This window comes from Mya arenaria, chromosome 6 (genome assembly GCF_026914265.1).
Source record: "Mya arenaria isolate MELC-2E11 chromosome 6, ASM2691426v1".
Lineage (NCBI taxonomy): Eukaryota > Metazoa > Mollusca > Bivalvia > Myida > Myidae > Mya > Mya arenaria.
The window spans coordinates 69,715,048-69,737,784 of record NC_069127.1 but is presented as its reverse complement, the minus strand read 5'-3'; the positions used below and the strand labels follow the sequence as shown (position 1 = coordinate 69,737,784).

The following is a 22,737-nucleotide window of genomic DNA, read 5'->3' as shown; positions in this document are numbered from 1 at the left end:
GGAGCACTACATGGTGTAACCTGAAAATATAAGTTTTAATATAAATTGCAAAAACATATATCCTGTTAAGAACAAGAGATGTTTGAAGTGTTGGATAAAAGGACAAATTTCATAATCCATTATCAAATTGAAATAAACAACCATATTGATCATCAAATCAAAACTAGTCTGTAGTGTATTTCCTTACTGAATACTGGTATGAAAGTACCATTTATGTTCATTTCAACAACTAATATTGTTGCCCCACAGCTGGTGTCGTCAGGTTGCAGAAAGTGTCCATACTTTCAGAAAGCCCATAATTTCTCAAGTTAAATACTATTTAAGTTCATTATTTCTTAACAAGAATAAATGCCATAATGTTCCAATTTCATAGAAAAATAAAATGACAGCTACAGAATAAATGTTATTTTATTTAATTCTTTGTAAAATTAACATTTCCCCCAAAAATCAAAGTTTATAAAATAGTCAGACAAAACTAAAAATACGGCCACATTATATTAAATGACAGAAGAATACCTCAAAAAAATAAATAGTTGTTTGCATTTTCATCATCTAAGAACTATGCCTTGGATAATTTATAATCAGTACTTCCACCAGATCTTTATCGGGTGTCAGTACTGACATGATCAGTCAGAGCTGGATTCCCAACATACCTCATTTGGTCCGACATGCCTAATCCAGACATGCGACATGACATAAGTTATACAATAAACCATGAAACTGACCTTAATTCTACCTGAGGGAAAGGGGTAAAGTTTGTGCTCTATTCTCAGTGTTGGGTGTTAATCAATAAGGGCAGACAGTACAATTATTTATCTGCAAACTGATAAAACAACACTTTTGTAATTGTTGTCGTAATTTAAATCAATTATTGTAAATTTAATGAGTTCCTTTTAACTAAGTTGAAACTATGTAGTTGAGAAAATCCTGTATTAAAAAATGAGCAACAGTCAAAAATGAGTAATAGTCAATGTTTCCAAACACTGGCCATTCCTCGAAAGTGGAGAGAAAAATCTCCATGGAGGGTGCTCAAGTACATAAGTTTTCCTATAATGTGGCCATGATGGTGTGGACAAATGGCCTAAGAATCGGAAATTTTCTGTAGAACCTGTGAACTTTAAAATGACGTGGTCATGTGTTTACTGATTATTGACGGTGACTCATTGTCACTATGTGTTTATGGAATAAAAGGTTTGAAAACAAGTCAAACACTATATGAATCATGTTAGTATTATTCCCCTTTTAGCAAACAATTCTTTTTTTTCCCATCAAAGGAATCCGCCACCTTTTCCTTAAAAGTGGGAAAAAAAAACACTGGTGTCAACATTAGGGAAAATTTATTATGGTGATCATATCACTGATGGTGAGTGCCCATCAAGGATTATTTGATTATACTGTATTCAGTGTTATTATTAGATGGTTGGCCACTTGTTAGTCCAAATAATTGTATGTTGATTTTTTTATGATTATTGGTATGGCAAATCCTTCACATACAAATTGTTTTGTACCAAAAGTGGGTAGTTATTCCGTTCAGGATTCTGGGTTAAAGCATACTGTGTCAATATAATATCATAAAAACAAGAAATATTACCAGATGTTATTTTATATTAGTTCTGTACACAAAAAAATAAAAATACTCAACGAATAATCATGAGTTTGATGTGTCTTTTTCCGTTTCATACTGTCAAAACATAACAATATATATGAAGGAACACCTTGGAGATGGCCGAGTTGTAACGATTGTATTTACGAGGTCTATCTTGAAGCGTGCTGGAGGTGGCAGAGTTGTTACGATTGGCATAATTGTTGTCTGTGTCAGTCAAGTTTCGCTCTATTGGAAAGGTATACCCTGTGATTTAATGTTTTGGGCAAAGTATATTTGCACTTACAGGGTAAAATATGTATATAAACCTTCATTATCTATTTCAAACATAAAATACAATTTCAATACTTTTCAAAACACCCCTTTTTGCACAAACCTGTTTAAATTTTAGGGATTAGAAGAATCCCATACTGGTTGAGAAGCAGTTTCCAACGGAAAGCAGTTTCCGACAAATCGCTTTTTCGCCTACTTTCTTTAGATCTTCATAAAAAATGTACTGCAATTCAACTATATCCTAACTAGGCAATCAAAAGTTGAAATTATTTCCGAGACACATAAGTAACTTTTATTATTATTTAATGTTTAATGTTTATTCTTCATTTTGTACACAAACTTGCACGTGGGGGATCGGCATGCGCAGCGTATTGCGCATGCGTGTGAACTTTATTTGCATATCTATGAATAGCTACAAGGTTTTCCTAAATTGACTTATACAAACAATGATCATTGTGTACATATTTGTGAACACTGAGGTCATGCTTATTTCGCACCCACATTCATTTAAATGTATACAAACACAAGTTTCTATCAGAAATGAATCAAAATATCACTGATATTCAGTGTCTGCCTGATTTCGAGAATGAATGGACTGTCGTAAATTTTTGGGTTTAAATTTTTCGTAAATGCTGAAAAATTAAAAAATATTTATCTTATTACAGTCTTATATTTAGTATATTAAATAAACAGATAATAAAAACACACAATAGGCACCTTAAATCTGCCCCGCATTCGATTTGTCGGAAACTGCTTCTCATCACAAGCTAATCAGAACAGTGTAAGTACCCTCTTTGCGCCCATATTAGATACACTATATGTGACTTCACACATGTGAAAAATATATCGACAATAGCAGCTTGAGCTTTAGTTATCTAAAATGTGAACAATTTTAGAGGTACTTAAACAAGTATAATTAATTCCATAAAAACGTATAAAAACTGTTGGAAACTGCTTCTCAACCAGTATAACACGTCTATTAATTTAGCCTAGTTAAAAACCTTGAACGATTAATACAGAATATTACTTTAAAACCATTTTCCAGTGATGAAAATAACAGTCTTATATACAGCCTAATAAAAAAGCCTACCTACCCTACCTGTTTTTGAAAAAGGATGTAACGCTAACCAAATCATTTTTAGGTCTAAGGCGTGGAAAAAATGTCACGATACTGACTTCAGATTTAGAATAATTTTCAAGACATGTATTAAATGGAAGAAAAGAGTAGCATAACTTTAAATAAATATTGTTGTACCTTCACAGCAATAAATATATCTTGTTTTAAACATCTGGCGTAACATTTTTCTTTGTTTTGAAAAGTCGTCTGCAATGTCTATGTCAGAAGACGCTCGGTTTAACTGATTCGCCCGCTTTGATCAAACCGGTTTCACGGTGCATATCCATATCGGTACCCTCTTTGCGAAATCTACTGAAACGGTACCCTCTTTGCACATGCACCGGTTTTTCTCTGCTGAAAACAAATCGGCGATGGACAACAAGCCATTAAATGTTCATTTAACTGATGAAAGGAGGTATGTCATGTGTAAAAGAAGTATACCACGGAACACTAGAATGTTATAGCTATGTCTTTTTTAGTAAGTCGCCCATTTTTCAATTACTGCAACTCCACAATAAGCTACACAATATCGATATGTCTTGCCTCGCCCACCGCCTCTGCATGTTCTGCGGGCTTAAATGAACCACTGGTTTGATTATGTACACCCCATACATATTGCATGTATTCAGTTATATATCATATTCATTATTATTATTATTATTATTATTATTGTTTCTTAACTATTTTGCTTATACTTTTTAACCTCAGTCGTATTCGAATGTATTTATTTATTATCTTCTAGATTCTGTGTTGCATTAATTATTGATATGTCATTTGATTTGAAGTTTTTAGGAAAATAGCTCTGGGAGCTAGCGTTGAAGTTTATGTATATCCGACGTGAATTAAATGTTCAAGATTGTATTTTATATCTTGACAGTTTTAGGCTTTACACAACGGTATCATACAATTTTTTGTAGAAAAGCTGGCCTAAAATTTAAAGTTTGGAAATTGCCGAAATGTAAATGATAAGAAAATAAGAAAACATTTTTACCTCCAATGTATTTAATCAGACTTTGTAATGTTTTTTTGTTATATTTACGTTGCAAATTAAAAATAATATACCGTTCCGACAGCTGTAGATCTAAGTTGAAGAAATACGGTATCTGACGTTATTTTTAATGAATAATTAGTTTTGAAACTTCTTGATTGTATAATACAAATAAATATTGTGGTCTTGATATGTTACATGCAAGAATACTCCAAAATCTTAGAAATGCAATTATTAAACTTCTGACAATGATATTCACCAATTCTTAATGTTTAAAAAGGGAACAAAAGACAATCCTGGATATTATCGCCCAATCAGCCTTACTTGTGTACCCCGCAAACTAATGGAGAAGATTGTTCATGAAAGGGTCGTTCAATATTCAATAATATAGCCGATACTAGTAGTCTATTTTCTGACCCTCAGAATGGATTCGGAGCATTACGTTCATGTGCACTGCAGCTTTTTGAAATTATGGAAGACTGGACTCGATGGATAGATGAGAAAAAAACTTTGACTTAATATATTAATTACGATTTTCTGAAAAGCTTTCGATACTGTACCACATTCGATTCAAACTTTCAATTCCATGGTGTAAATGGGCATTTACTTACTTAAGCCTTTTTAACGGATCGTAAACAATGTGTTGTGGTCAACTCCAGTAAATCTGACTACGGGGATATCCAGTGGCATTCTTAAAGGCAGTGTTTTAGGGCCGACTTTATTTCTTATATATACATATTTCTTATATATACATAAATGACATTGCAAAATCTATTTATCGGAAATAGTGAAAAAGATCGATATCTTGGAATTACCGGCTTTTGATACTAAACTTAAGTTCCGTCACCCTGGGGGTAGCTACATGAAGGCCTTGTAGGCCCGTGCCTATAACTTTTTGGGAAAAAATGACAATATTTAAATTGATCAAAACTGCAATAAAAACTGGTAGTTATTCGAGCACATTGAACAACTCAAAAGTTTTTCATCTAAGTTTGAAAAGTCATTTTATGATAAATATGGTTTGAACGACCATATAAAATGGCATGTGGGGAAAAGCATTATGTAAAATATGTGGGAAGATATTTTCAGCTTAGGACTTGTATTTTCATCGGTACATTCAGCTTTTAAACCAACCAGAGACAGGAGACTTAAAATGCGACCAGTGTGGTTCGTCTTTTGCAACTCTTCAACGTTTACAGGGAAATATAACATTGGTTCATTCCAAGGGAAAGCCTTCCGTTTGTGTGAAATGAGGAAAACATTTTAAAAACGAATACAAACTTCAGACTCATGCTTTTTTCTCATAAAACTGAAAAGCCACCTAAATGCAAATGTGAGTGCTATTGAAAATACACATGACCTTTTAGTACCAATCACAAACTTTATTTTCAATCATTTTGTTTGCTTACATAATATTTACTATATACAGTTTGATAATAAGACCCATTTTGCTTACTGCAGTTCGGTTGAAAGTATCTCGGATGGTGATTAGGAATATATTTAATCACAACTGAAATAACATTACTGGTATAAGATTTTGCGATTCATTTATTTTACAACGTATCAAGTTGCATGCTGACTTGCATGCTGATATTTTTCTGCGCAGATGAATTGTAACCTAATTTATAAAGGGTTTCCAAATGTCATCATGCCTGCTGAAATATCTTAAATGCAGTCATATTCATTGGCTTATAATATTTCTTTATATCTAAATCTGTATAGTTTCTCATGCAACCTATGTTGAACGATTGAATTATGAAATATAGTTTTACTAGTTTTATATTGGACATAAAAAACGCTGTTACAAGTGATTTTAACATTATATATCTGAGACTACTCTCTAACGAAATGCTGCCATAAGCCTGCATCATTTCAACGTTTGACATCTTAGCGTGACCTTACCTTTTTTGAATAATGCATGGTCAAGATACAGCCCGGACAAGAATCATTTGAAAATCCTATAATTCATTTTCAAAATACAGCCCGGACAAGGATCAGTTCAACTTTTGACCTCTAACCTTGACCTTTGAGGAAAATACTTGGGTCTTGTGCGTGACACATCTCATCATGGTGAACTTCATGGCATGTTTTTTTTTAAATCCTATAATGCATGGTAAAGATACAGTCCGGACTACACACATACATGGAACAGCCATTCTGACAACTATAAATCGCTCACCACAAGCGGGCTCGACAAGAAGGCCATTACTCTTTGAAAAATAGTCATAGCCATACACAATTAGGCTTTATATCAATCACTCCTGTGGAATCTTAACCAGATCTGGTGTTTTTTTGGAAACGGAACACGTACAAGATTATATATATTATATAATTATATGGGTATAAGTGCTACAGATACTCTTTTCACGACTAATCCAGTATTTGAAAACGTTCCAAGGCCTAAGCTGGGACCAATAACGAAAACTTGCCAAGAAGGTTCACCGTTGTGAGCCGGCGTGTCATACATAAGGCCCAGGTCTGTACATCAAAGGTCAAGATCATGTTTAGAATAGAGGTCAATGTTTAAAGTGACTCTTGTACGGGCTGTATATTGACCATGGATGATAGGGTTTTCAAAATACTGGTAAAAAAGGTTCACCATGATGAGGCGGCATGTAGCGTACAAGACCCAGGTTTGTTCTTCAAAGGTCAAGGTTAGAAGTCACAGGTTGAAATTATTCTTGTCTGGGCGGTGTCTTGACCACACATTATAGGATTTTCTAAAACCGTGCCAAAATGTTCACCATAATGAGACAGCATGTCACGCACACGACCCAGGTCTGCACCTCAAAAGTCAAAGTTGGTTTTAAGGTTGAAATGATCTTTCCAGGTATTGTTCAACTCCATGTTATTCTGTGTTGCATTTGCATGGAAGCGCATTATGTCTGTTTTAAAGGCTCTTTCAACGGACTCGACATGTCGCCATTTGGCGTCTAGTTTTACAATATACTGTGAGCATAGAGATTCTTTTGCGCTACATCTCCTAAACCCAACCGGACCTTGATGAAACTTTACAGGGGCAATTAATATCAAAACTAGTGGTGCATGCCGTGTAAACGTGTGTATAGGCATGCGTTATGAAACTTAACAGGAATTATAAGGAGCATGCGTATCTATGCACCTAGTTGTTTAGGAGCAGAGTTATTGCCCTTGGTAAAGTTAAAATAATATTTAATAGCGTATAAAGCATGCAATCTTACGTCACGTGCACCTCCAAAAGTATATAAGCCAGAATGATAAGACATTACAGGAATGTTTACAAGTGTTTGAAGTTGTTCACCTGAAGCCCGTTTCATCACATATTGGAAATGTACAATATGTGAAGTCCGCTAAAACATCCACTACTGGCAAACAATCGATTTTTCTTTATTTTAGATGTTAAAATTAGACATACATTGATCCAAATAAATGGTGTTATTGTAAACACAGCCTAGTTCCTAATGAAATTATTTCAATAAGCCAAAAGAAATACTTAAATTTGATTTTGATAAATAAACAAGAGGCCCAAGAGGGCCTACGCTCTACTGGCATGTCTCTTGTGGTCATTTTCAATCCAGAGCATGTAGGTATGCGCAAAAAATAGGCAAAAAATATATAGTTCACTTTTTGTTTTTGGGTTAGCCGAAAATGTTGCACGTTCAACATCTGAGGACAGAAAGTGTTGTAAACAGATTAGTTGCATGAACTATTTTAATATACAGTGCCATGTAAAGGTAATCTGAGGGTAAAAAGTAGTTGCTTTCAAAACTGTACTCATGGTCATAATTTCATTTCTGTAGCTTTAAAAATAAAAAAGTTGGTCAAAAGGTCAAAGTCAAGGACATCCGAGGACAACATTGATGCTTGTTTGCAAAACTGTACACATGGTCAAAATGTTATTGCTGTAGCTTTAAACATTAAAAAGTAAGTCAAAAGGGGTGGGGCCAGCTTTTGTCCAAGGAGCATAATTTCAAATGTTTTGCTAGACGGTCATCATATGATGCTCCACAACAAATATCAAAGGTATGGGCCTTGTGGTTTGAAAATTTCTTAAATAAGTCCCTAGGAAACTTGTGACCCCCGGGGCAGTGCCAGTTTTGACCCAATGGGCATTACTTGAACAACCATGGTAGTGGACACTAAATTAAGCCTTGGTCAAAATAGCAAGGATCTGAATAGCTGTTTCAGACAAAAAGGTTTTTTAACATTTCCCAATTTAAGTATACCAAACCTGCGAACCCGGGGGCATGGCCAGTAATGACCCCAGGGGCATAATTTGAACAAACATTCACAAGCAATTGTGACTTTACATGTAAACTTAGCTAAAAATAGACTTCGCTCATGTACACTTGGCTAAAAATAGACTTAGCTAAAAATAGCATTTTTTTTATACTTTGAAGACCCATAATCTAGGCATGCATAGGGGTATCTGGCTGGTTTCCATAAGGAACCGAGCTTTAATGGATATCTAAATACTGTACAAGTTTCATCGAGATGCAATCAAAACTGAAGTCTGTATCGTGTTCACAAGCAATTGTTTACAGACGCACTGATTTTTTATGCTTTCAAGGCCCATAATCTAGGAATGCATGAGCGGATCTGGCTGGTTTTCCAAAGGAACCAAGGTCTGATGGATATCTAAATACTGTAAGTTTCATCGAGATACAATCAAACCTTAAGACTGGATCGTGTTTAAAAGCAATTGTTTACAGGCGCACGCACGGACGCACATACGACGTACACATTACCATCACATAACCTCTTCTGGCCTTTGGCCAGTAGAGCTAAAAACAGACCTCAATTTCTCAAGTCCCTTGTAACAGGATTAAGTCAGACGTTCTTGTAAAATTGGTGTCAATATACTTTTTTGAGAAATTGAGGCCTGTTTTTTTGTGGCTGTACCTATCAAGAGTTATCACCCTTGACATAATTAAAATTATGCATATAAAGCAACGATTTCAGTGTAACAACACATATCTAAAAATAAAAAAAAGTATTTGAGTTAGTCATAAACCTTCACAATGATCATGCAAATATGCATGTAATGTTAGTCTGATTGTAAAATTGCGCATCTTGGGTTGAGTCAAGGTCAGTTAATTAAAAAATCTTTAGTTCAAATTAAACTTAAATGATGGTATGTAAGTCTATTTCTTTAGGTGGAAGGTTTGGTAATGGGGCATTTGTGTCCTTTGGAGAAGCTTCTAAAAATATGTGTTCAGAATGATTATACAAAAATATGTATGTACTTCTAGAGTTTAGGTCAGGTTTGAAAAAGGACAGAGCGCTCTAGTTGAAGAGACGGGTAAACAAAATAGTTCATTGTATCAGCTGCGAATAACTTGAACATAATGAATGAAATGTTAGGGATTGTGTTTTTAATAATGAAAGTAATATTAGGTTTCAATTGCAAAAATTAGTATATGTATTTTGTTAAAACTAGTATGTATGTATTTTTCAATTGCAAAAATATGTTAAATGAGTATATGTATTTATAACCATATTAGAAGTTCAAAAACAAAATAAATATTTGACAATCTTGAGCATTTTATTCTGGTCTGCGTGATGGCTGATATACCTTTAATCCTTCATTTATAAATTTACAGATGTAGTTCTTTCAATCAGTAAGAGATATTGTCATAAAGATGTTGCTGATGCTCTTTGCTTCTTTTCATGAATTTTCATGTGTTTCCTTAAATTTGGTGGATGATTGCATCTATAGTCACAGATCGTACAAAGACACGGTTTAAACCCTGTATGAGTTCTTGTGTGATAGTCAAGTCCTCTTTTATCAAAAAATGATTTCCCACATTGGTCACAAACATGATTTCTTTCAATATGTCTTCGAGAGTGACTTCTTAAAGTATGTTTATTTTTAAAGGATTTTCCACAGCCTCCATGTTCACAATTAAATGGCCTTATTTCTGTATGAGAAAAGGCATGAGCCTGCAGTTTGAACTTGTTTTTAAACCCTTTTCCACACTTGACACACAAGAAAGGCCTTTCCTTCGTATGGACAAACGCTACATGATTTTTAAGACGTTCACGGAATGGAAATGCCAAATCACATTGGTCACATTTAAATTCGCCTTTCACTGGAGGGTTAATATGCTGATTATATCTATGAGAATACAAAGCTTTCTGTTGGGAAAATTCTTTTCCACAGAAGTCACAGATATAATCCATTTTCCCCTCATGTACTTTCATATGGTCGACCAAGTCATAGTTCTCATAAAATGCCTTTTCACAAATACTGCATTTATGTTTTCTTTCTTGAACATGTCGCTTACGGTGTGTCAAATAATAACACTTGAGTTTAAACTTTTTCTGACAGAATTCACAAGTGTAACATTTATGTTCTTTAAACCTACTTAAGTGAAAGTATTTTCTATTACAATCTGTACACTGATATTTTTTATCCTGTTTTTTTCCTTTGTTTGTAATTGTGGATTTTGACGTCTCAGACTTTGCATCGCTTGCTGATTTTTCAAAAATGAAGCATTTATCAGCAATTTTATTTGTATAGGATGATGAATGCTTATCAGTTTCAATTTGTTGGATATTTTGTGGAGAATCCAATGCAAATGAATTATAATCACTATCAAATGAGATGGTTGAATTACTAGTGTCATCTGTAAGCATATTTAGATATCTTTTATTATCTTTATAAGAGTGCTTAACATCATCTTGTTTTAGCACTTCACAAGAAGAAAGACTGCTGTTACATCTTCCATCTTCATCATCCAACTTACAAACTGCATTTTTAATGCTATTCACTGTTTCTTCTGAATCACATGACTCAGCATCTTTTGAGGAATTTCTCTCTAGAAAGGCAGTGTTGTTACCCTGTTCTACAGCAATTGTGTTACTTGGGATGAAACTGGTATCGCCAACATTGTCATCTTCTGTCTTTAGATGTGCATCATTATGCTCCTTTTCATCTGAAGCTAACTCAACCTTCACAGTAACACCATTTACTAGATCTGAAAAGGTACATTACATACAAGGTTAAAAAGTGTATGAATCATATCTCTAGACCTTTTCCTCTTTAAATAAACTTGTGCATAACTTCATAACAACAGTTTAGACTAGTTATATGCATATATAACGTTACTTTTCATGGCTGAACCAATTTTGTTGGGAACAGCTTACAAGCACTGGTTTTAAAACATGGTGATTCAATTTAAAAAAATCTTAATCAAATACAAATATAAATATATCTATCATCAAAATGTAGCCCAGTGAGATCTTAGTGGTTAACAACCTATCATTTGCTCCAAAACCAGTTTTGGTTGGACACAGCTATTTTTAGAAAACCATTTTGATGAGAGCCTTTGTCCAGAACAGGTCATTGTGGAAGACATTATTTGTTTTATAAGTTTTTCATAAGGATATTGGATCATCTTATATCTGGTATACGTATTCACTTATGATTTGATATTATCATAAATAATAACCATTGTGTTGCATTTATTCTGAATTTGTGTTTTGGACATTTCCAAGTAAATTACATATTTTCTTGAGATGTTTGAAACTGTTATCAAATAACAACAGTAAGATATGTCAAGTATTATAGTTCTCATTTATTTATTATTTTATTGTATATTGTTTTTTTTTCAGTGTGTCGACTATTCAACTACTATTATTCTCCTATTTGACTTTTCTCCTTATTTATAAATAACAATATATATATATATATATAAGTGAGGCGGGCCACCAAAGGTCTTAAAAAAATAGCAAAGTGTTTAAAGCTTACCCATACACTTTAAGAACTTCCATCCTCTCAAGAAAAACAGTTCTTGTATGGCTGTTTCTTGTTCCAGTGTCACATACAGAGTAATTTGGTGAACATCCATTAAAGTGCTGCTGAATCAGAATGTATCTATAAAAAAGACAGTTGATGTAGTCATAAAATGTTTTGTTTGTGTTTCCATGAAAATAAACTTGATCATACATTATATTAGTTTATTCCATTTAAAAGTATTTCTGTTTATCAAAATTGAGGTATAACCTAGTAATGGAAGTTATAGTGTTTTGATTTTTTTTTGTGCTTGGCCTACTAGAGGCAGGGATGCAGCACAGGGACAGACTGTGTTGTTATGTCACACCTGATAATTATGGCCACGACCCCCTCCAGATTTGTTTTTAACAAAACTGCAAAAATATTCCCAGGAATTTAACCCTTTACTTCATAGATACGCAATTTTACTTATCTATCCATAGCTTCATAGATACGGATCTTAACGTTTTATCCATAGCTTCATAGATACGTAATCCTACGTATTCGTAATGTAGGGGCATTTATTTTCATACCTGATGCTTGTTTATGCGCTATAAATTCATATTCATGAAGTATAAACATCGATAAATACAATGCACTAAAAAAAACACTATGTTACTATTTAAAGAATTTCGGAAAATCGCGAAATAAGGTCACTGGTATCAAAGATGCGTAAAACGTTGACTGCGCAGGTTTGTGGGCATTTCTGTCTCGTTTTCCTCGTGGAAATTTACACAATACTGCAAGTTATAATTAACTACCAATAATACAACTATATTTTATTGATCACGCGCCTGACGTCACAGGTCATGGTTCGAAAACGTGTCAAAATGTCGGCCATGTTGGATAAACAAAAAATCATCTGGCTTGTATAAACAAAGGCCATAAATCATTATATGGGACATATGTGTCACTTCTGTTTCGCTAATCCGGTCATAAAAATGCGCATCTGCTTCTACAAATTGAAAGTAAGTACAAATGTGTTATAAAATAATGACTATCCCTATTGTTAAACTTTGACATGACCCAATTTAACATCGATCAGCTGTTGAAACACGTGTTTTCGAATACACAAGAATGCAATGTAGAGCTAATTTCTGCCCTTGTTAACTTCAGTTTAAAACAACATTCCTGAATAATGTCATTTATATTTCAGTGTTTGTCTGACGAATCGGAACATTCTGGCTTCAATTAAAATGAGTTTGAGACATTGAGTACGACGTCGAGAATTCAGACCTCGGCGTCACGCACACAAGGATACGAGAAATGAGGATTTTTAAAATCAAACCCAAATGACAATACATGGACATGCAATAAACGATATAAATTTAGTAAACAATAACATGCAGGCCTCATTTAGTAGTTGAATAATAACTTTATTTGTTCATTGTAGTGTTAAATAACCGAAAGTTATACGTACTGTGACTGTTGATCAACTTTTTTTTTCTTCTGTATCATATATATAAATATACCGTGCTTCTTTGTTGTGAACTATTTTTTAATTCTGTCCATCTTTGTTTCAATTCAGGTTGCATTAAATGAATTATAAAAATATGTTGTTTATATAATATTTCGTGTTGTGTTTGATAAATAAAAGTGTAATAAAAATTAATTTTCATCAAATTTGACATATTTTTCTGTTTGTTTATGAATATCATGCGGAAATAATTTAGATAACAAAATAAAATTTATATGACTGGATTGGAAATTTAATTCTCTATAAACTTTACATTGATGACTTATTGATTAAACCAAAAGAAATACTAAGAAAATAGGTTTGTAATACATTAGGGTTAAAATTCCAATAATATCAATAATCTCCTATGAAGTAGGGGTACTGATATGAACTGATAAGCCATGAACTGGCAGCCTGAAATGGCTTAGGTTTACATGAAGTAAAGGGTTAAGAAATGATTGGGGAACTGTTACTAGTTCTAAATCACAATAATTAAATTATTTACAAGATTATAGAACAATAGTATAAAAAATAAAATTATTATTTGTAGTTATTAATTTGTTAGTTTCCTCAGGCCAAAAAAAAAAATATGTGTGTTTCAGGTTACATGATAAAAAAAAATAGGGACGGTAGGCAGGCTTTTTTTTTTTTTTTTTTTTTTTTTTATACCGTCACATATTTGGTATCTTTGACAACTACTATATGATGCCATTAAAGATGCCATTTTTCGATGTTTTGAATATTTTATAACATTATAATAATTTAATTGGTGCACTTTCAGGACCATACCTGTACAATCTTAATTGAAGACCCATACAACCAATTACAGCAAACCAAAGGAAACAAGATGCTGCACATGTTTATGTTTGTCAGTTTCTGTTAGGACGTCTGTGGAAACACCAAATTAGTACTATTATCCTGTCATTTTTCTTGCTAAAAGATCAATATTAAAAACAAACAACTTGTATTTTTATTTCTTTGTTTCTTTATTACTATCAATAAACCAACACTGTGAAATCAGAAAGGCTTATTTTATCCATTAACCCTTGACTCCATGTATGCTACATTTAAAAAAAAATGCATTGTATTCTAATTTTGATCACTCTTGCAAATATTATCGAAAACTGAGCATTTGCTCCTGAGGAGCAAATGCTCCATTTCCCATATTATTAAATACAAAACATTCATAATAATTAATTGGAATTTTATGGGAAAAAATAAAATGCCAATTATGAATGTTTTGTATTGTGTTTTTAATGTTAAATATTATTATTATTAAAGGATTAAATGTAGAGTCAGTAAAATATACATTTAGATTTCATGCAGCTTTGTCAAAGATATATAGCCCTAACTCCAGTTACTTGATAAGGCTGTGCACAGTATTTCACACTTCACAATTCCAACACAAGTATATGTTATTAATTCAAACAAAAAGGGTATGTGTTGCTTTCATACATTTAAAAAACAATGCAGCTTTCTGCAAAATAAATGGAAACTCAAAGAAATATACATTGTCAAACTAGGGCCATAACTTTCCTAATAGAAATTTGTCTACCTACTCTTTACTCCAGCCAACATATTAGAAGCCTTATCAAATGGGGTTTAATCCTATTTATTTGATTTCTGTTAATCTTTTTGACACTTTTTGAACTCTTAGAATGCTGCATTTATAGCAATATTACAAATTGCGACAAAACCGAAAGCAAGTCTATTTTTAGCGCGTAAACGTCATTACGAAATTTGCATATCACGTGACTTTCCGACAACATAAAATTCTATGATTTGCATATTTAAAACTAACACGATAATTACGCAACAACAAGGCTGTTGAGCTAAATATTAAAATTGTTTGCTAATAAGAGACATTACAGTTAAAGGATGTCATTGTTTATCCGTGAAAGCAATAAAATTCTGCAATAATTAGCGAGGTGTTGACTGGGCCGTGACTGCTTGCCCTAATTATCGGATTAATTTTTGTTGTCGCACCAGCAGATGCGCTTGATTTATGACAGTGACAGAATAGATTATCATGCAGGCCGCATGGTCACCACTTACGTCATTTTAAGAAAATATTTTAGAAAAAAATCGTTGTCGCCATAAATTCGCCAAATTTGAAAAGTTGTCGCCACTTTTGCGATTTTGTCGCAAATGGCGACAATGGCGATCGCCAGCGGGAACCCTATGCGTCAGTTAACTCCGCTTATAACCATATTGACATACCTCAAAATTATCATCGTTATATCGGAATTATTACCATTAAAAGCGAAACATTTAATTTTATATTTGAGTCACTAGCAGAGATAAAATACACACTCTGAATTTCAAACAGATTGCATACAGATGAGACGCTGAGTTAATCGGCAGACGCCATTATCTGTCGCCTGCTTACTCCTACTCAGTGCGCTCAGACGCTCTATCGATTTTTCCAGGATGAATAAAATACACGTTTAAAGCGTCTGACGATATTGAGGAATATTTGGGTAGGATAAAAAAATTACGGTCGGCGGGCGCGGAACAGACACGGCCAGGTAACCGGAAACACACAATTTTTTTTTTTACGCCTCATCATTATTTATAAACCTGGGAATATTTTAACATTTCTGGTAATATGCACAGTGGCTTGATGACAAAGGCTCATTAAAGTCACAATAAATAATTTCAACTAGTCAAAATTATATTTTATACATACTTGAACATGTATATCACCAAAATAATACATTGCCATAAACATAAAACGAGATTTGACAAAATTCAAAAATACCCTATACTGTAATATGAAACGTTGAAATTATTTATTGTGACTTTAATGAGCCTTTGTCATCAAGCCACTGTTGTAATATGTTTTAGGGGGTCCGGGTGTGTGGCCATAGCAGGTGTGACATAACAACGCACCCTTCATCTGTGTTCTGGTGTGGAACAAATGTCAAATAATTAAAAAAAAACTTGCTCATTATTGTGGCTATGGTATAACCTACACAATTGAGACTATATAGGCTAAATGTTATCTTAATTCGTGTTGAATGTCTTCAAAAATAGTGTTTACCAAAAAAAAAGTTAATTTAATCGAAAATATTAACTTACATCTCCAAAATAAATGATTAAATACCAGCTTTGCAACATAATAGCTTTAAGTTCGAATTTTAATCGATTAAACGCTTTGGAAAAAAATCCATATATTTTTGTATCGATTAACGTTAATTGTCATAAAACTATCAACAATTCAACGAAACAATATCAAACGAAACTTCATGAATAATTAAACTGTCAAAAGGCGAAACTAAGGCTGTCATGTTGTAAAACAGGTAAAGCTGGCCTTCAAAGAGAAATTCGGTCTGAGATTGTATTTGTACAATGTATATTTAATTGTTAACGTGATTTTAGAAGTTCATATTAACGCGGGCAGGTGCGTGATATTAGTAATATTAAATACAATGATAAAAAGTTTATATTTTATCTATGTAAAACAATTTGGCAATGAAAATAGACTAATTAGTTGAAAAACAACTGTAATAGTTCTGTAGTCTGACAAGTTCACACACTGTTTATAGCAGCCTTATTTTATTTCTTTGGCCAAAAACTGCTAAGCCAATACCGACTTTGGGATGACATATTTGCATTTTTTTTATCGCAAAAGGATGATTTTCTTTAAAATATATTCAGAAATACTTCAAATTGCAAAACATCGGGTCACCCACGGAACCTAGTCCATACAAACAGCCGCTCCAGAGTCTTTGACAATTTTTGTGTCGTCGACTCTACATTTCCATATCCCACTTGTTGTTTTCCTAGCCAAGAATGACAGATCCCAGCATAATTGAGCGGAAAAATAACGGGCACCTGCTGGATAGTTAAAAAATGGTGATGCTTTGTTGACAGATCGATCTAAATTTGTGTTTCATAAAATACTTAAGTGTTATAAGAGAAAGGTATTGGCTAAAAATAGTTTATGTTTAACATTTGTGTGTTTATTTAACAATGCAGTGTTAAATATTGTGGAGTTACAGTTGAAGAATATATTTTACATTGGTATGAATCAGTCAACTTGTGGCATTTAGGGAACAAAATGAATATCCAAATGTTAAAAAAAGCTCCCTATACGCGCATTATTGTGGCTTCCACAGAACCCGTTGAGTAGCCACAACAATGAGTGTTCAAGGATACTTTTTTATCAAATTTTTTTGTTGAACCGTCTCAAATTGTAAAGTTACTGCACCAGCTACTACTTATTCTACTTAAAATACATTTTTTTCAAAATTTGAACTGGCCTAATTGCAATTTAATCTGTCCATTTTGCCCCCAGCTGGTTCTTATTGAGACCACTGTAATTTAGGTGGACTGCCTGTCTGAGAAAGGAAAAAAAACCTGGCTTAAAACTATGTTTTGCATCCTTGTGTTTATGATGGCTCTTAAAATCTTCTGTATTCAATGAATGTCATGGTTGTAGGTGTTTTCTGACAAGTGGACAAATATTCTAAGGGTTTTAGCCAGGTTTTTGAAAAGGACAGGGTGCTACAGAAAAGGAACAGGGTACTGAGGGGAAAAAGGGTACATTGAATATGGCAGTGAATAATTAAAGCATTATAATTTATGAATTCCATAGAAAATGTTAGAAAATTTAAGTAATATTTATAAGGTTTCAACAACCAAATATGTTTGTTTGAATTTATAATCATATTTCAAGTTTTAATCAACACAAAAGAAATGTTTGATCACGCAAGCATTTAATTCTTTGAAGGCAGGAGGGTGCAAAACTGGTCTCCATGAGGACAGAAGGGTGCTTTCAAACAAGGACAGGGTGCAGCACCCTCCTGTAATCCGCTAGCTTAAACCCTAATTTTACTGTTTATATTTACAGAACTAAGCCATGGATGTCTTCCAAATAACCCTGTATGTGACTCTAGACCAAGAAGCAGCAATCAAGGAATTGTTTAAATATTGAGGATGGAGTTTTTCCAAATGTCTAGGTATGGAAGGAACAATTTGTTTTGTTTAAAGATATAAAATAGATGAATAGGCGCTATTTACAAGACTGGTCAGTCACCATGTTAAGCAACATGTCCCAATCTTAATTGTAATGCAGTCAAGATCTGCATGTCTTGAAAATGTAGTGGTTACTCTTTTTTTAAATAACACCCATTAACAAATTAATTGTAGACTAGACTCCTGTTAATATATCCAAATTTTGCTTCAGTATTAATAAGTACTTATTGCTTTTAAGATCCCAAAATTGAGGTTGCTGTGAAGGTGGAATTAGCTGCGGATGAGAGAGAATATGACAATGTAAAGACAGAAAATTACCTGGAAAAAGATTCTAGTTTCATAATAAGTGACACAAATGCTGTTGATAAGGAAATTGAGCAGATGAACAAATTGGCATTTCGTCAGAAAACTGTACCGCATGATACTCAACCCTGTGTTTCAGAAGACACTATAAAAGACATTGAGGAAGATGAAGAAAGCAATCCATCTTATGAAGAAAGGATAAAGAAAAAAGATGTAAATTGTATTGGAATAGGTGAAGACATAGACCACAATACAGAATATGACAGTGATTCTACCATCTCGTTTAATAGTGATGATTCTTCAGGATTTAGTTCTATCCTTGCACAACAGAATATCAACCAACAGGAAACTGATGAACACACCTCTTCATCTGCAAGTAATGACAAGCCGAAGAAAAGGAAATCACTAAAATCCAACCAGTCTGCAGAAAGCAAAGAAAGTAAAATTGGTGATTATCAATGTTCAGAATGTAATAAAAAGTACACAATCCTAAAAAGGTTTCAAGCCCATAAATGTGTGTGGAGATGTGAAATCTGTCAGAAAGGGTTCAAAATGAAGTGCTATTATATGATGCATCGTAAACGCCATGATAAAGAAAAGGACCACAAATGCAATGTTTGTGAAAAGTCATATTTTGAGAAGAGCGATTTGATTGATCATATGCGAAAACATGAGGGGAAAAAGGAATACATCTGTGATTTCTGTGGTAAAGAATATTCCCAGAGGAAACTTTTGTATGTGCATCGGTATTATAAGCATGTTAACCCGCGAGCAGAAGGAGAATTTAAGTGTGATCATCCTCAATGTGGTAAAAGTTTTAAATTTCTTCATCATCTCCAAGGTCATAAATCAGCTTTTCATAGAAAAAAGACATTCTTATGTGTTCAGTGTGGAAAAGCTTTTAAAAACAGACAAAAGCTACAGGTTCATTCATTTGCTCATACAGATCAAAAACCTTTCGATTGTTTGCATGAAGGCTGTGGTAAATCCTTTAAAAGTGAAAGAGCTTTGAAGAACCATTCAAAACGACATAACAGCGAAGAACGTAAACATGTTTGTGATAAATGTGGCAAAGCTTTCTTTGATAGGAGAGCGCTTGAGTACCACACCAGAACGCATACGGGTGAAAAGCCTTGTGTTTGTACAATCTGCGACTATAGGTGCACTCACCCACCAAATTTAAAAAAGCATATGAAAATTCATGAAAAAAGCAATTGAGGACTATAAGGACTAGACAGGACTTATTCCATTCTTAAAAATATGGTGTATTTTCATATTTTGAGGAACCTAATTACCAGCCAGATATGGGTTACTTGCATGCTTTTAAAATTGTGTTTGAATCTGCTTTATTTATCTTTAATAATACATACATGTATGTATTGTACTTTCTAAAATTATTTTGCTTCATGTAGTTGTTACAAATATTATACATATATGTTTATTATGATGCAATATAAATGTGACAAAATCTGTTTGTTTTTGAAGTTTTAGTTGAATTAAGCTTATCTGTTGTTTATTTTACTTTTATGAAGGAGAAAAGGTTGCTGTATCAGCATATTTTGTCGGTGGCAACAGCGTCTGGTACAAAGCTATTGGACATGACTCTAAAGAAGCATGCTGAGATTAAGGCAGTCTATATGTCTTTCAAATCAGTATCACAGTCATTTAAAATACATACATGGATCAATACCCTTAAATTAATTCGATATCAATGTTTGGAATGCAAAAATGAACTTTTTACAATGAAGTTAGAATGGAGTGCCCCTAAATGTTAAATCTTGAGTTTTTGAGTTAGATATAAATCATTTATGTTAAGCATGTGAAGTCTGTTTTAACTCACCTTTGTCGAGTGCTTGGAGTATAGTCACCTAGTGGTATAGATGTAAGCCAGCTGGTCGTGTGTTTGTAGTAGTAGTCACCTAGTGGTATAGATGTAAGCCAGCTGGTCGTGTGTTTGTAGTAGTAGTCACCTAGTGGTATAGATGTAAGCCAGCTGGTCGTGTGTTTGTAGTAGTAGTCACCTAGTGGAATAGATGTAAGCCAGCTGGTCGTGTGTTTGTAGTAGTAGTCACCTAGTGGTATTGATGTAAGCCAGCTGGTCGTGTGTTTGTAGTAGTAGTCACCTAGTGGTATAGATGTAAGCCAGCTGGTCGTGTGTTTGTAGTAGTAGTCACCTAGTGGTATAGATGTAAGCCAGCTGGTCGTGTGTTTGTAGTAGTAGTCACCTAGTGGTATAGATGTAAGCCAGCTGGTCGTGTGTTTGTAGTAGTAGTCACCTAGTGGTATAGATGTAAGCCAGCTGTTCTTGTGTTTGTAGTAGTAGTCACCTAGTGGTATAGATGTAAGCCAGCTGGTCGTGTGTTTGTAGTAGTAGTCACCTAGTGGTATAGATGTAAGCCAGCTGGTCGTGTGTTTGTAGTAGTAGTCACCTAGTGGTATAGATGTAAGCCAGCTGGTCGTGTGTTTGTAGTAGTAGTCACCTAGTGGTATTGATGTAAGCCAGCTGGTCGTGTGTTTGTAGTAGTAGTCACCTAGTGGTATAGATGTAAGCCAGCTGGTCGTGTGTTTGTAGTAGTAGTCACCTAGTGGTATAGATGTAAGCCAGCTGGTCGTGTGTTTGTAGTAGTAGTCACCTAGTGGTATTGATGTAAGCCAGCTGGTCGTGTGTTTGTAGTAGTAGTCACCTAGTGGTATAGATGTAAGCCAGCTGGTGGTGTGTTTGTAGTAGTAGTAGTCACCTAGTGGTATAGATGTAAGCCAGCTGGTCATGTGTTTGTAGTAGTAGTCACCTAGTGGTATAGATGTAAGCCAGCTGGTCATGTGTTTGTAGTAGTAGTCACCTAGTGGTATAGATGTAAGCCAGCTGGTCGTGTGTTTGTAGTAGTAGTCACCTAGTGGTATAGATGTAAGCCAGCTGGTCGTGTGTTTGTAGTAGTAGTCACCTAGTGGTATAGATGTAAGCCAGCTGGTCGTGTGTTTGTAGTAGTAGTCACCTAGTGGTATTGATGTAAGCCAGCTGGTCGTGTGTTTGTAGTAGTAGTCACCTAGTGGTATAGATGTAAGCCAGCTGGTCGTGTGTTTGTAGTAGTAGTCACCTAGTGGTATAGATGTAAGCCAGCTGGTCGTGTGTTTGTAGTAGTAGTCACCTAGTGGTATAGATGTAAGCCAGCTGGTCGTGTGTTTGTAGTAGTAGTCACCTAGTGGTATAGATGTAAGCCAGCTGGTCGTGTGTTTGTAGTAGTAGTCACCTAGTGGTATAGATGTAAGCCAGCTGGTCGTGTGTTTGTAGTAGTAGTCACCTAGTGGTATAGATGTAAGCCAGCTGGTCGTGTGTTTGTAGTAGTAGTCACCTAGTGGTATAGATGTAAGCCAGCTGGTCGTGTGTTTGTAGTAGTAGTAGTCACCTAGTGGTATAGATGTAAGCCAGCTGGTCGTGTGTTTGTAGTAGTAGTCACCTAGTGGTATAGATGTAAGCCAGCTGGTCGTGTGTTTGTAGTAGTAGTCACCTAGTGGTATAGATGTAAGCCAGCTGGTCGTGTGTTTGTAGTAGTAGTCACCTAGTGGTATTGATGTAAGCCAGCTGGTCGTGTGTTTGTAGTAGTAGTCACCTAGTGGTATAGATGTAAGCCAGCTGGTCGTGTGTTTGTAGTAGTAGTCACCTAGTGGTATTGATGTAAGCCAGCTGGTCGTGTGTTTGTAGTAGTAGTCACCTAGTGGTATAGATGTAAGCCAGCTGGTCATGTGTTTGGTAGTCACCTAGTGGTATAGATGTAAGCCAGCTGGTGGTGTGTTTGTAGTAGTAGTCACCTAGTGGTATAGATGTAAGCCAGCTGGTCATGTGTTTGGTAGTCACCTAGTGGTATAGATGTAAGCCAGCTGGTGGTGTGTTTGTAGTAGTAGTCACCTAGTGGTATAGATGTAAGCCAGCTGGTGGTGTGTTTGTAGTAGTAGTCACCTAGTGGTATAGATGTAAGCCAGCTGGTCGTGTGTTTGTAGCACTATAAGGGGTACATTCTCTCAAAAGTTTTTTTTAACATAAAAGGTATGTATTTTGGTAATTGTTCTGAAAATAATAGTATTTCAGATAATAGAAAGTAATAATTTAACCTATTATATCATAAAAGACAGATACATTAGTAGAAAATGGCTGAAATTAGGAAACTACTTACCGTAAGTAGTTTTATGAATATGACCCTAGTTTACTAACTAATCAGGAAACAGACTAACAGGATTCAGATCAACCCGTGTAAGCTATATTTGT

General features: G+C 34.4%; 2 protein-coding genes across 2 annotated transcripts; one reads left to right on the top strand and one right to left on the bottom strand.

The window, feature by feature from the left end:
* Window positions 1-9,313: 9,313 nt before the first annotated feature.
* On the bottom strand, window positions 9,314-16,359 carry LOC128236778 (gastrula zinc finger protein XlCGF57.1-like). Its single transcript, XM_052951888.1, has 3 exons — window positions 16,275-16,359; window positions 11,714-11,839; window positions 9,314-10,940 (listed from the first exon to the last, which is right to left on the bottom strand). The coding sequence occupies exons 2-3, from the start codon at window positions 11,811-11,813 to the stop codon at window positions 9,595-9,597; spliced, it is 1,446 nt and encodes a 481-aa protein (XP_052807848.1). The 5' UTR covers window positions 11,814-11,839; window positions 16,275-16,359; the 3' UTR covers window positions 9,314-9,594.
* A 136-nt stretch (window positions 16,360-16,495) lies between these two features.
* Window positions 16,496-19,934, top strand: LOC128238908 (zinc finger protein 239-like). The gene is made up of 3 exons (XM_052955220.1): window positions 16,496-16,596; window positions 18,049-18,157; window positions 18,412-19,934. Exon 3 carries the CDS (start codon window positions 18,555-18,557, stop codon window positions 19,692-19,694), a length of 1,140 nt encoding a protein of 379 aa, XP_052811180.1. The 5' UTR covers window positions 16,496-16,596; window positions 18,049-18,157; window positions 18,412-18,554; the 3' UTR covers window positions 19,695-19,934.
* The last annotated feature ends 2,803 nt before the right edge of the window (window positions 19,935-22,737 follow it).

Coding starts and splice junctions, on each gene's coding strand:
- LOC128236778 (XM_052951888.1), bottom strand. CDS start 11,813: ATGGATGTTCACCAAATTACTCTGTATGTGACACTGGAACAAGAAACA. Junction 10,941..11,713: donor GAAGTTCTTAAAGTGTATGG/GTAAGCTTTAAA, acceptor GTACCTTTTCAG/ATCTAGTAAATGGTGTTACT.
- LOC128238908 (XM_052955220.1), top strand. CDS start 18,555: ATGAACAAATTGGCATTTCGTCAGAAAACTGTACCGCATGATACTCAA.